The 15273-nt window shown below is 37.6% G+C and overlaps 2 protein-coding genes across 2 annotated transcripts; one reads left to right on the top strand and one right to left on the bottom strand.

Annotated features, from left to right (window-relative positions):
- The first annotated feature begins 2175 nt into the window (after positions 1-2175).
- LOC143447401 (large ribosomal subunit protein uL23m-like) lies at positions 2176-4541 on the top strand. The gene is made up of 4 exons (XM_076947491.1): positions 2176-2333; positions 3016-3138; positions 3671-3866; positions 4083-4541. The coding sequence occupies exons 1-4, from the start codon at positions 2290-2292 to the stop codon at positions 4248-4250; spliced, it is 531 nt and encodes a 176-aa protein (XP_076803606.1). The 5' UTR covers positions 2176-2289; the 3' UTR covers positions 4251-4541.
- Positions 4542-5705: 1164 nt separating this feature from the next.
- On the bottom strand, positions 5706-13453 carry LOC143447393 (RNA-binding protein 38-like). The gene is made up of 5 exons (XM_076947478.1): positions 12418-13453; positions 11604-11730; positions 9898-9952; positions 6786-6964; positions 5706-6640 (listed from the first exon to the last, which is right to left on the bottom strand). Exons 1-5 carry the CDS (start codon positions 12583-12585, stop codon positions 6351-6353), a joined length of 819 nt encoding a protein of 272 aa, XP_076803593.1. The 5' UTR covers positions 12586-13453; the 3' UTR covers positions 5706-6350.
- Positions 13454-15273: the final 1820 nt, after the last annotated feature.

The raw sequence follows: 15273 nt of genomic DNA, 5'->3' as shown, positions 1-15273 counted from the left end.
TGCACTAACGACGTACGAGTCTTACACACCTCTAAACTGCAAAAAATTACCGTTTTTGATACCTTTTAAAGTGGTAGCCCAGCGGCAAGGGAGACAGTACAATGCTTTGCACAAAAGACTAAGTAAGGACACAATTATACAGGCAAAAAAGTCAAAAAGAACAACCTTAAAAACGTTTAGAACAGCGGTTCCCAAACTTTTCTAAAAATTTTGCCTGGTGGACCCTTTGCAATTATTTTGATATTTCGCGGCCCTATAAAAATCAAAGAATGCTATAGGAAAAATGCAAAAACCACACCAATGAAAGAAAAAGCAAAAACTAACAAATACGGTAAGCGTTTAATGTGATGGGTGAACTTGTTTTGCTGCAATTAACTAATCAATGTTTGGTTTGGTTTTGGATAACGCAACTCTCATGTCGTGTACCCTCTGCAACTGCTTTAAAGACTAATTCTCATTGCGGACCCTCTGAAACTGCTTTACGGACCTCAGTTTGGGAACCGTTGGTTTAGAATCATCGAAGCATGACAAATGAACAAGGCTGGCTTCATCCATTTAACAATAACAATGGGCCAAATTACGATAACAATCGATGAAAATTTATCCGGCCCAAAGGATTTTTTTATATGGTATTAGATAAGTCTATAATTACTAGTGTTAGCCTAAGTATGTACTGAAGTAAAATTGAATAGGTGCACTCTTGACTAGCCATTGCACAACTGCACACCTGATTTTGTCGGTCTACACACATGTGACCTCTGAAAAGAAATACAACCCAGCAAGACTAGCCTACTGTCTGATTGTCTCGTACTTTACACCCCTACTGGAAAATTTCTTTTCAGTGTGCCAATAAATGTATTAATATAGGACAAAACAGCAAGTTTCTGTGCCGGAGAAATGTGCGCTCGAATTTGAACTATTCATCCTGAGACCACTGCACAGAAACAAGCGTCTTTCATACCAGAGATTTACTATTTTTTGGGGAGAAAAAAGAAAAGCTGATTGTTTGAACGCCAGTTTGTAAAAAATAAAAAAAAAAACAAAGAATTGACATTCCATTGCACTCCATCACCCCAAAATTTGTGTTGTTCCACACACAATTTGTCATTGAAAACTGCCGTACTTTCCAGTTAGGTACATGAGCGAAGCACTCCACAGATTTTTCATCTCTTACACACTTGGGAAACTTTTCGATCTGGTTCTTTGTAATACTTAATACTTTGCTCAAGGGTCTTACACACTAACTGTTCCAACACTGAGCCAGACCTGGTCTGGCTAGGTCTGGCCCAATGTACCAACTTTAATTAAAATTAAGTTGGATCACCATGACCTACAAGGGTAACCACTGATCTCCCCAATTACTAATTTTAGCATCATGTTAATTGTTAATTCGACACACTTTACATTTTCTCTTTTTTCCACTTTTGCTCAGTATTCTCCGGTTGAACAAAAGGTTATTTTCTACCACTGTTATTGTTTATCGCTTTTGTTTAAAAAGCATCTAAGCACCTTAAACCAAATCTTATTTTATACTTTTACCTTTAGCACTCTATATGCTAGCTAAACTTGCTGGATGGGCGACATTAGTTTATGTTCTATGCATTAATGTTTACAAATGCACTTGTATTGTGTCCATCAATTTTAATAATAGTGCTACTCCATCTACCTTTTGCCAGGGCATTACAAATAGATAGCTAACAGTTCTGAGAATAGACAAAAGAGAAGAGAAATAGTAAGACAAGGTCGGCATGGAAATGTCATGCTAAGTTCACTGTTTAGCGACCTTGGTGGCATTTCCTATATAAGAACGTTTTGACATGCATTTAAGTGCAGTTTTCATATTGAAAATGTAACAGTAGCAGAATCTAATTTTGTGCAAAACTAGTGCACAGAAAATGACATTTGGAACTTGCCCAAAATTAAACTTTTACTGTAAACCTGACATATGTTTATAAGACTATAATTATGTCAGTTGTTACATGTTCCAAGTTTCATTGATCATATCGTTGTGCTCATGAAATCTCTTTAACAAATAGTTGGACCAGCTGAATCCTTCCCACCATTAACCACCAATGAATTCAATACACATGTTCCTTTTATAACCAGTTTGACAGATTAAATAATTAATTTATGAAGTAAAGTGAAATAGTAGGCTGTGTTGGCTTAATGACTACTGTACTAGCCTAGGCTTAAGCTATTGTGTTCTAAAGATTTTTACAGAGTACTTATTGATAGTTAAGCTATGTAGGTCACAGATAAACTTTGCTGGATTTTGATAGGAACACAAAGATGTCTAGAAGAATCCGAATACCAGGAAAACTTCCATCCGTGAAGTAAGACTCTTTTCTGTGTGCTGTGTGTTGTATGTTTAGTTAATTCTGGCATTTGCTAAAGTGGTGAAAGTGATACATTCCAAATGATGTTTTCCTAACTTGAAAGGTTTTGTATGTTCATTTGAATTCAACCCAACTCTAATTTTACCTCACTCTTTACTAAAAGTAGTATTTTGTACGCCTTTTTGTTATTACTAATTCGTTATTATTTAAAAAGGAAAATCTTCCAGTGATATTGTCACTTCTGCACTTTGCTTACTGGTTAAAACGCACTTGCTCTCAACTCATTAAGATTAAGTCTGAAGTAGGAAGAGTTATTGCAAATACTGAATGGAAATACAGTATATTTTCCCAAAATCATGTTTAAAAATTTTACATTTGAGATGAAGATATACTCTTGCAGTCAACGTGATAACAATGCCTTTCTCTAGTAAATTAATTTTGATGCTTTCTCACAATTCCAACTGCTTAAAACTGATTTTTACTACTTGCTCTAGCCATTTAACTTGTTAATTATTATTAAATATTTTAACGTGTATGGTAATTTGCAACTGGTGTTTTTATAAACCTGTCGTCTACCTATACATGCATGTAGCAATAATTATTCAAAACCGGTTGGACCTATGAAACAGATTAGATTAAATTTTGTCTTAATCAGTGTTACATGGCCTTCCTCTTCCAGATTCCCTTTGCATTATGAAGGAGCTCCTCAAAGGAGGCTGTTTATTCCTGAATGGTATATTACTTTAGCCAAACCGAAAGAGAAGATGCCTAAAAACTATGTTCGGTTCCATGTACCTGCAGAGTAAGGTTTTAAATAGTTAGATTTATTTTTGGAATCAAGTGATTTTTTTTTCTATAGTAATATCAAATGTATTTTAGATACAAAAGCAATCCGTACTGTTTTGAATTTATATCAAGGTAGTTCTTAATTGAAAGTCAAAGTTGCATAACATTATGACACATTATTGCTGAGGATGGGCTGGCTGAAACTGAATCCAAAAATCTTACCTGTTTTTTTAGGAAGGATTTTCATGATTCAAACATATCATTTTTTTAAATACAAAACATTAATTTTATACACATAATGAGTTCTAACTCTACCAAAGTATCATGTCATTAAAAGCAAGGCAAGACGCGAGCTATAGTTACATATTGTTAGTCATTATCTGATCTTCACTTTGGTTCGGATGCCACATCTGTGCCAACACAGTCTAATAAACCTGCTCTCACAGGCCTGTACTTATTGACATTGACTTAATGAACTGGATTACACTGAACAATACCCTTGCTTAGCCAACAACAGTCCATCCCTACTTATACCAATCTTTTTACAGCATGACAAAGTACGATATGAAAGAGTACTTGGACAAGATCTACAATATCAAAGTTCTTAATGTTCGATTGAGTCCTGTTAACTATGTGCGTTATAAAGAGCCTTTGCCTTGGCGCATTAAAAAAATGAGTGAAGATGCTCCAACTCCCTATCAGTGGAAATTTATTGAACCATGGAAAATTGCCCACATATTTTTAGTAAGTAAGAGATAATTGACTAAATAAACCAAAATGTGTTGCCTTAATGTAAAGGGTGTGCTTATATTTTTTTAAACAATACCGGTTTTATCACTTCGACTTGCTCAAGATAGCTATTAGCATAATACCATCCCCATAGGTATTAGTAGCTAGATATCTGTGCAAGTACCGTTATGTATCTATCCTGATGATATTTTTTCAAATTTTCACATTTAGGCAGACGAGCAAGAATTTGAGTTTCCTAATCCACTAAAGAATGAGGATGATGAAGAAAATGAGATGAAGCTCACAGACATGATGGAAGCACAAATGAAAGCCATGAAACCTAAGAAGAATGGTGGTGACAATAAATCAAAAATGTTTTTGGAAAACTCCTGGTTTTGATAAAGTGCCTTGAATTAATCCAACGTTTGGGAAAGAACCTGTGAATGAAATGGTTGCTTCATGCAATTGTTTAGTAGTTTGAGAGTATCTAGCTATGCGACGAAAAACGAATTATAGACGTCTTTGTTATTGAAAACACCTTTATTAATGCATGTGTGCAGGTATACGGATAGGCTACTGTCGCCGGATTTCATATTTTTTCGACCATATTTTCTAAAACATTGGCATTAATTTAGGCATATTTTTAAATTTTTAGGGGCTATTTGACACAATACAAATTAGGCAATTGTCCTACTGTCGTTTTGTCAGTGATATAAATCGAAGGGCCAAGTTACATAATCAAATCTTAACGGGCGAAGTCTGTGGTAAACTACATATCAGGCCTTAGGGAATGAAAGCTAAAATCGATTTCGACTTTTTAACTCACTTTTTTTACATAACCATAATGGTCTCTTCCTTAGAAACCTACATTCTCAGTCATTTGTTGTCCTCTTTGCACCATCAGACGCATGAGGCGACAGCAAGCTTTTTCCATCGTTTTCTATTTCCAGCAATTCTTGCTGAGGTCAGACATAGCCTTCATTTCGTTAAACCTCTCTCCACCGTCTAACCATAGTCCTTACAAACCGATATGAAGCGACTAGGCTATGGTTTAACGCCATGCTGTCATTGGCCGGTCCTTTTCTGATTTTCCTTCTGTTTCCAACCAAGGGCTTGATCTAAGCAATCATGCCGTTCGCATGCGATATAGGCTACGTGTCCTAACCATTTTCAGCGACATGCTTGGACGGTCTCATGCAGGAGTCGCACTTCTGTCTTCATCGGGATTCAGGAATTTTTTGTTGTAAATGGTGATTGGCCAGAAGATTCTCATGATTTGCTGCAAGCATTATGTTTGGAACACATCAAGGTGTTTTGGTACTTGTTTTCCACTTTCGACTGTGAAGGTTACTGTCATATGGTTGTTGATTTGTTAGTTATGACACGATATTGAATATTTTCGTACTGTATAAAACATTAAGTGTTGAGGGAACCTACGATACGACCTACCTACCTTCTAATAAACTAAGACTCTTTTTTCATGCTTAGTCACGGTAGGTAAAAATGAAACGTTTTTAAAATGTAAGTAAATCACTGTTTGAGACACTTAATTCGGCACTTTACTTCGTAAGGACTGGAATACGTTAAACCAAACATTAGTTAAATAATTTCTAACAAAAGTGAAAGACTTCCAAACACTTCCAGGCAACGATCGATTTTCAATGGCCATTATAACTTACCGCATGATGAACTAGGGACTACACCAAGATGGCCTTGCTTTCTAATCTTATACAGCATTCCTGAGTCCAGACAGACAGTTGTTACGAAAGTCGTTGATTGTAAGAATCTGTCAACTTTTTTGATACAACATCGCATAAGGAAAATAGAGCCCATTTCAGTAAAACACGCCAAAAATATGATATTTTTTCTAATTCTTATAAATGTACATACGCATGTAAGTGAAAGGTAGGTCATTATTACGACAACACTTTATTATTGCGAATGCAAGCACCCAAAAATTTTCTCAATTTCGCCGATTAACATGGCAAATAGATCGATGGCTTCACCAAAGCAGTAACAAACTGTGCCAAATACAGAAGCCCTCTTTATGGTTGTTAAGTGCGTAGTACACTAGATAATTACTAGAGTAACTAGCCGATTACTGTATTTTTACTTTGCTTGCACATTACAAATGATCACGGAAGCTAAATAACAATACTATTAGAGGTTAAACAACATTTGGACAAATACAAGTTGGCACTTTTTCGCCAAATCCGTACACTTGCAACAAGTTGTAATAAAAGAACTAGGCAAATTGGGGTGAGATCTCATAATTGATTATAAATTTCTAAATAAATAATTCTTAACGCGCAGAGTTTCTCGACTCAGCACCATAAATTACAAAATCATAGCAATTAAATTCTAACTAGGTGGTAACAGATACAAGTAAGTTTATCAAGAGAAGTTTGCATGTGACTATGAACGACAAGGCGAGCTAGTCACAGTAAGATCGCTTTCCCATCGCAGTTCTATCACACAATAGTAATTTTCTTTGTCCAATCAATAACGTTCTGTTGCCTGATGCTGAAGTTGAGCAGTGAGATGCGCAACCGGTGTAGGTGTACTGGCAAGAGGCGGTTGATTTAATGGATTAGTAGCAGCAGCGTAAGCAGCCGCCATACCTGCGGGGTACCCGGCTATGCCGGCATAAGCAGCAGATACAGGGAGGCCAGCCTGCTGTGCGTGCGCCGGCGCAAGAATTTGTGTTGCTCCTGGTACGGTAGTCCCTGCCAAGCCGGTAGCCGGTTGATGCAAGGCAGCTGTTGCTGGATAAGCGTTTGCGAACGATGCTAAAATTATCAATGACAATACATTAGTTAGGCCTACACATCAGTAAGCATTTTCCTATAATTCTAAACGTAGACTATTGTAGGTAACTAGCTACATTAGGTATTGAATTAGATGGGTGCATTTGAACAGTTTCCGATAACTCACCAGTGCCAACTGCAGCGGCAACGTCAGTGGCATAAGCTCCAGTAAAATCAGAGGTATAGAGGCTGGGGTAATCGATCAAAGAAGACGCGTGCTGTGCTGTTTGAGCTGGTATAAGCACTCTATTCGTGACGTAGGCTGCAGGAGCCGCTGCATACTGGGCATACATTGCTGGAACAGTCCTATGAAAGTTTATCCGGATTGATACGTAATTCTGAAGTTCATATACATACGTTCCACTTTGACACCACTTGCATTTCAAAAAGTCGATTCAACCCAGGACGGTTATACCTATGACAACCGATGTTGTTTAAATAGTCATGAGTTAAATTTGTCCTGGGTTTACTCCTTCCGGATTGAATCGTTCTTGGGTTGAATCGACCGACCGCCATAAGAACGGTTTAGTGAAAGCGACCTCATATATTTTCCAACGAATAGGAACCTTGCGTTAACTGAGCTCACAGCAACAACAACAACCATCTCTCCATTTTGCATGCGCAAGATTTTAGCGCTATACAACACAATGTAGCTGCACACAAAAGAAAAGCTGTTTCCAGATCATCCAACACGCACACCCAAACATTACCCACTAAATCACCAACAAACCAAATAAGACCATTACATCGCAACCACTTGTTTGCAAATAACTTGCTATGTAGTGCGCTTAACCTAGAGTGTCCTAAACATTTCATAATTTGATGAAACGTTTGTACCCAAGTTGCATGCATAAATTGCATAATTACAGTGAAATTAATTTTACACATTTCGGGTTGCTTGTGTCAGGATTTTGCAGTATAATTTATATCGAAAATCTGTTAAAACGGACCATCATTTATTTCATTTATTCTAAAACTGAACAGGAAAACAGCAATATTCGTCAAAGGCATAACACGTGCGTTAAAAGCTAATGGTTATAATAGGTGCAGTACCTCATGCGTGTTCCAGAGAATCCTGTAACTTGAAACAATTACCAAGTAAAAAATCACATCTTAATTGCGACAACTGTAGAATTTGAGACGAAAGTGGCAAACATGTATGATCGGATAAAAACTCCATATCCAAAACATCACGTGTACCCAATACGGTCACAAACAGATGATACTTGGCGTACACATAGTAGTTTGATGCAGTAGCCAATACAGCTAATGTCAGTAGTGGCCAAGTGTTAGAAAACGCACAGGCAATGTTGCATGTACCGTACCAAAGTACCACAGATATGGTCGTACGGGTACCGACTAACGATATTATATACCCTTGACCCTTGAAAATAGCTAACAAGATAATGCAAAGTCTATTGGTATGTTTCAATACATACGTCAGAAAAGGTATGCTTGCTAAATCATAATCTAATTTTTGCTTGATGTTACGACCAAAGATTAAATATTCGGCTCAGTGGTTCAGTATCATTTCGGTGACCTCAAAAGATTACTGAATGGGATGTACGGCATACAGTTACCGAAACCAATCCAGATTAATCATAACATTAATTATTCAACTTCAATTCTCACTGGTTTAACATTTCAACTGCTTATACCACGGCACAAAAATTCTTATAGTTCGACATTTAAAGTACGATTACGTTTTAAGGATATTCTAAGTATAGCACCTAAAGGAAATTATAAAAGCACTATATGACATTTAAGTCCCAGAAAGGACTGTTGATAGTCGTTCTATTTATTTGTGCGTCTATACCAATGGTAATTCTCTAAATAATTCATCAGTTTAGAAACACCCTTGAAACATTACGATTTGTAGCTACAAATAATGAAATTAAATTCATGCAGATCAAATGACGCATATAGTATTTAGCTCATCTACAGGTAATCATGATTTATCCATACTCGGAAATCAAGTGATAAATGAAAAATCACAATTATTCAACTGTTCATGACACCCAGGTGGCTTGTAACTGCACATTTGCATAATATGTGGTATGACGTTTGTGAAAGATGGTGGGGATTTGCAAGCAACACGTGACAGCATCAGTCAAAGAAAAACTCACTCGCTATTGCAAGTCTGCGATATGCTGACACCGAAATAATCAAAAAAATTAACCTCGAAGATAGATCATGTGTATATCATTGAAGCTTCGTGTCCACAACAGCGACATCACGCAGAAAACAAAAAGTGTAAAAACGCTGCCCGTTCAAATGGGCACGACACAAGAAAAATAACAGCAGCCAAACCCAAACCTATCTTACCTTTTACACAAACCATTGACGCCAGGCGTACCTGCAGGTGGTAACGAAGAGATTGATTTAAATAAAAGAATCTTTTTAATGAACATTTCTGCTGTTCAAGCCCAAGCTATAGTGAAAGCACTCACATATTCACACGTACAAAATACAAACGTTACAGTCAAAAATGACAGTTGACAGAAATATTGTGTGTACTATGCTGCTATAAATTGAGTTTAAATAGAAGTGGTTAAACGAAACTAATCAAAGCAAACGCAACCAAATAGCCACACATTTGTTATAACTGTGACTCATATTTAAAGTAATGGGCGCTATGGCCAGGTTATGCATTATTAGTTACCACAGACATTGCATAGTTATACTGTCACTTCAGTACAGGGGTTGTTGTTTTTAATTACGGACCCTAAATATGCTTTTTGAATATGTTTTCGCAGACCCCCAATACAATTTTTTTACTAGCCTTTAAAAAGGACGCCTTATTTTAGAGAGCAGGAAAATATAAGCCGAAAAACTGATTCAATTTTTTTTATTGAAATTGTCTTAACTAGGGGCCGGACTCAAGTACAGATTGTTTTTTTTGAAGTTACTTGACCTCCCCCTTAGGATTCCATTTAAGAATCGCTGCTCTAGTATACCGTAGTTATATAATGAAACACAACAGAGTCAATTTTGCTATAAATGCACGATCTGCGTTTATATGCATAACTCTGCTCTCATGAAGTTATAGAAGAGTTTGAGAACGACGATGAAGACTTAATCGATTATAAGTTCTTGACCGAAGGTCAGTTATTAGTCAATCTATACTTGCGTTTGGTCGAATATTTGTGACGGAAACTAAACCAAACATTGGAGGGTAGCAATTTACTATTAACTAATGTAGTTTCGAAAATAAACTATTACAGCAGGCAATTACTTACCCATATTGATGGCCAGTCGCAGCCACGTAGTTTTGAGGAATAGTTCGCAATCCGACTGCAAGAAAAATAACAGTAAACCTTGGATTTTCTCGTATTTTATCTATATAGGTGATACATCGCATTGATAAATTTAACAGGAATGTATGTGGCAAACATAATCCACAATTTACGAAAAAACGCCAAGAAAGCGCATAGGATTTTTTTCTGGTGGGAAAGAACAGGTCGTTTAAGAGACCAGCAGACTATTTTACAAAATCAAGCAGGTAACTTAACTACGGCGTTTCAAATGAAATGAACAAGGCCCAGGAACAAAACATTTTTCTTAAATACATTTCACATATTACAAAAGGTAACCTTATCTAGCTAGAGCGTCCATCTCTATTCGCTTTAGCGAGTCTGATTTAAAAGACACGACGCGGAACATGCGGAACTCATTCAAGAGAGGCTACATTTACACCTTTTGTTTAAGATCTTTGTAAAATAGAGCACTTTCACGTGGAAACCACATCTGGGATTGTACTTTGATGGCAGCTAACTGAAGGCTGATAACTGATCTGCTTTTGTGCGATTTCTAAAACGCTGTACGTAACAGTGTTAAAATGATTGAACTACGGATGTATCATGGGTTCCATCATGTTGTGTTATTGTTTAACATCGCCGATCAAATTTCATTTTTAAGCGCAGGCAATTGTTCCAGAAAATATCGTTTGATGGAAAGGTGCACCCACTGAGTTTTGAGCTCTATTTAGGTTACGTTTTCAATAAACTCGTTTAACAAAGAAATGGTAGCGGGTCATTCAATCGATGGAGGGAACGGTTTGTTTGGCATGCAGCGATTTACCAATTTGTTGACGGCTGCGAAATTTAGACAGAGCAACCTTACACGAAACGGTTCGTGGTCGACATCGTTTACCCGAACGTAAGGATATATTATATGAGCTTAATCCGAAAGCTTAAAACGTTACCAACTCAATCACGCAAGTAAACAACACCCAACTGTTTGTAGACTTTTAGCCCCCTACAATTTAAACATTTGCGTTGGCAAGATATCGGTTTCATTATCAAAAATCTCGCTTGCTGCTGCTTGCCAGACTAAATTAGTTAATTTGTAACTTAGGAACAGGCTTCCTGCTAACGAAAATAAAGAATATTGTTTGTTAGCGTTATACAGTAGTTCTGTTATGAAGGGCCTAAGCTACTTCTATTTAAGCATGAGGGCCTACACATAACACAAACAGCACGTGAAGTATTACCAATAACAATTCAAAAAAGGAAACTTGTCTTCCCCCGGGAATCTGAATTTAAATAACGGTTGATGAAGGTTAACAGCTGCGCGTTGCCCTAATTTGAATGCTTGTTGATATGGACCCAAACACAAGATTTTTGACATAGTTGGGAGCAAGAAAATATTTTAGTTCACCAATCCATGGTTGCAATTATGAGCCATGCTGTCCCAGAGACGATTAATAATTAATAAAGTTGTGCAAACCACGGGCAAGTTTTGAGTAAATTCAAAACCGTTCGTTTAGCTTTAGACAAGAGGAACTTGTAAACGCATGTACAACAAAATGCAGCAACTACATGCTATTTTCGATGCTTAACAATTGCGTCCTGTTACATTCAACGGGCAATTAATATCTGTGTCCGCAAAGTAAAAGTATAATACAAGTATAAAACAAAGTTTAAAAGCCTGCCATATGAATCACCTGTTGTTTGCATTATTCTGGGTTTTGCGCCAATGTATGCCAGATTAACGTTCGCTTTTCTTCCGTCAATGACAGGGTTGGGATCCTTGCAAGCTCTTTCCGCTGCTGTTTTGTCGGACATAGTGACCTGTAAATATTCACACGATAATATTCGAATTTATCTACAGGCGGTACGTCAAACGTCATTTTCATCAATGATTAAATAAATATACCATATATATGAAGTATTAATGACATTACGCTGTTGTTTGTACACAAGCCTTATCAAAAATAGTATAGTTATATTCATTGCTTTCTGTAAGGTTTATACAAAATTGTGACTCCAAGCAAAAATCTTACGCGGGTACAACATGTATGAGTTAATGGATTACTAAAGCGCAGTGTATACAAAGAATGCTTATCTAAACTGTTGCGACTTTAAACCGCGCTACGGCCAACGTATAATATTTGCTTTAATTTCAAGAGCCGTGCGTTGGTTACAAGGTACAACGTAATGTCAATCCGTCAGCTATTGGAGGACGACCTTTCTTTGCTCTATATAGTATGGAATATTAGCCACTGCGAGGCAACGCTCGTTTAAATTGGTTTCTAGGATGTATATTTAACATGTTAAAGACTATTATTTACCGAAACGCAAGCTAAAACGCCGTGAAAACACTTACTGTACACTGCATATGAAATATTGTGAGCAACATTATGCGGAGCCAGCTGTCTATTATAAGTATTTGAACTCGATATACATAGAAAGCACTTAAATTGTATATACAGTTAAAATCTATAAGTAAAAATAAGAGATGATTTAAAATCAACTTACAAATCCATATCCTCTTGACTTTCCGGTCTGTCGGTCTGTGATTACAACAGCTTCTTCGATGTCACCGAAAACAGCGAAATAATCTCTGAGTGAAGCGTCCGTGGTATGGTATGGCAGGCCACCAACAAAAATTTTGGTGTAAGTTGTGTCCTTCTGCTGAACAGACATGTTCGTCGGCTTACCAGCGCTGTTAATGAGCGTATGCGAAGCCGTGGCTATCGTTGGTAATGAAGCTTGCTGTGAATCGGTTGTTAAAAGGCTCGTAGTCGTGGCAGCTGCTGCTGCTGTGTTTGCTAGGATATACGTCGGCTGCGCTTGCTGAGCAGACTGCTGAAGCTGTTGCTGGACAGCGACAAGGTTAGCTGCGGCTGGGAACACCTGTGGTCCGATTCCTGAAGGTTGGCGCACGAGTGAATTCGCACCAATTGTTGTGGGCTGCAGTAACGCTCCGCCGCCCGCTGGCGATGGGAGAGCTGTTTGGACCGGATGCTGTCCCGGGGGCAGACGAGTAACTATGAGACCGCCAAGGCCTGCCGTTGCTGCTGTTTGTATGTGATTAGCCGTTTGAACCACGTTTACCGGTTGCTGTGTAAAAGCTAGATGTCCAAGAGTTGTTGGTACGCTTTGATTTGACACGCTAGAGTTTGCTACGACACGAGCAATTTTACTAGCTGCTAGGGTGTCCAATGCACCGTTATCAAGCACTTGCGAAGTTTTGTTGTCAATGACGGAAGTTTGGAATAAAGGACTCGCTTTGCGTTTACGGGCAACGTTATCCACAATGGAGGTCTGGTTTCCCGGAACCAATCCGGCTGATGGCGAACTGCTGTCCAGTGTCCCAGCAATATGCAGTTCCGATTTAATCGGAATCTGTGAAATGTCGACGGACGGAAAGGCAGTGGTTCGTGGTCGTTCAGATATCTGCTCCACTTTCACGTGGAACAAGCCTTGTTTATGATTCGGAGAATCACGCGTAGCTGTGGGCTTTTTATTTAACAGGTTAAAAGGAGTTGAAAGTTGGATAGCCAGCTCCGCGATTTATATCAAAACCAACGTAATTTTTTTAGGAAATGCGATCGCTCTACATCAGGGAGCTTTATCATAATATACTGCAAAAAGACATAATTAGGATATAAAGTTTTAAACTTTACTTCATGTACCAGACAAAAACTCAGGCACCCGCCAAACTTACATTTTTCAGGTCAATCTTTTCTAACAAACCACAACCTCCAGACAACGCTTATAAGGTATCACGCCGAGTTTCCCTTCACGCAAACATTTAATACGGCCATACAGACAATTATTACTCTTGGTAAAAAATCCTAACCATCCAGTACTGGATCAAGGCTGTGCCCTCATTTTAGATTCCTTTGCAGCAAAAACTTATGTCATGGTATAGCAGTACTCAAAAAATACGGTACTTCAAAGTAGAATATAAATTATTTACAACATAACCAATTTTATGGCTAGCATTACACATACTACATAAATTATATCACTAACGCCCCTTGGGGTATAATTTCATAATTATTTATGTTTTCTTATTAAATTGATTAACGAATTTCTTTTTCAAAACGAAAGCTGGTACAGAAAACTTTATCGCGAACGCATCGATCGAATACAAGAAATCTGCCATCCATACACGCCCTGGTTTTGCTGTCATAAACAATAGCGGTCCTTTGCAAGAAAAATTTCTTTTCATTCCTCTTGCACCTTGCTAAAATGACTGTAAGCCGTAAACTCACCAAAAACATTTCAACAAGACGCCTTCAATCAGTTCTTTAAATTAAAGGTAACATGCACGAACACTGTAATATGTTTTCAAATTTAATTTAACTGACACATACATCTTGCTTGATGTCATTAAAACTAAAAAGAAACTGACAAAATCACCAACTATTATTGATATAAAAAAATCATGAATTACTTTAGAAATGGTATTTTAAAAGCACATTACCTTTAATGTGATCAAAACGTCTTTTGTAAAAAATCTACTAATTGCTGCTTTTCAATCCCACATTCCCTGCAGCAGTTGGTAGAGAACTAATTCAACCTGAAGCATGCATGCCGCATCGCATCAACGGTCCTTACAGCAAGTAAAAATCTACCAACATCCCTGACAGCGACAATATTACCAGGCTATTTCATCCAAACAATTTCATTACATAATACGGTAGATCAAACATGCAAAATTATTTGCTTGATTTACCTATAGCTTTTTGCAGTATGGCGAGTAGACCTGCGATGATCGATCATAGTTCAGGGAAATAATTAATGGTCTCATACACTTTAGGCAGCAGGGGAAGGAAATCTTGAATTACACGGTATGCTGCGCCGTATTTAACTCTGCCTCCCCTTGCAGGTATACATTTCGATACCTGTATGGTTATTCGCTAACGTGGAATCGTTACGCAGGACTTTTATCGGTTGACGTCTCTAAAGCTTTAGGCTCGTGTTATTCGGCGTCGTAGTAAAATGAAATTACTGACGAAACATCCTTATTTACGTATAACGTACTTCCATTGGTATACGGCTGCTGAGCGATTTCATATCGTCTTCGGGGAATACTCTTTCTAATTAACGCCACATAAAGGGAACACAAAATGATATAACTACATACGCTGCGATTAATAATGTAATCGCTTCGTTGCACACAGAAAAATATACGATGAAATCGTATATCTACTTTAAAAACTAAAGAGGCATAAAGCCCTTAGTTTTAAACATATCCCCTGCACAAGCGTCCCTTAACATAATGGAAAAAACAACCTTGTGTACCTAAAGCGTTAATGACTAATGCTGGTAATACGTATACTACATAATGCTCTGAAATGCACCGGAGATGAAATCCAGAAA

This window comes from Clavelina lepadiformis, chromosome 1 (assembly GCF_947623445.1).
Source record: "Clavelina lepadiformis chromosome 1, kaClaLepa1.1, whole genome shotgun sequence".
Taxonomy (NCBI): Eukaryota; Metazoa; Chordata; class Ascidiacea; order Aplousobranchia; family Clavelinidae; genus Clavelina; species Clavelina lepadiformis.
This window is presented reverse-complemented; position numbering and strand designations above follow the sequence as displayed.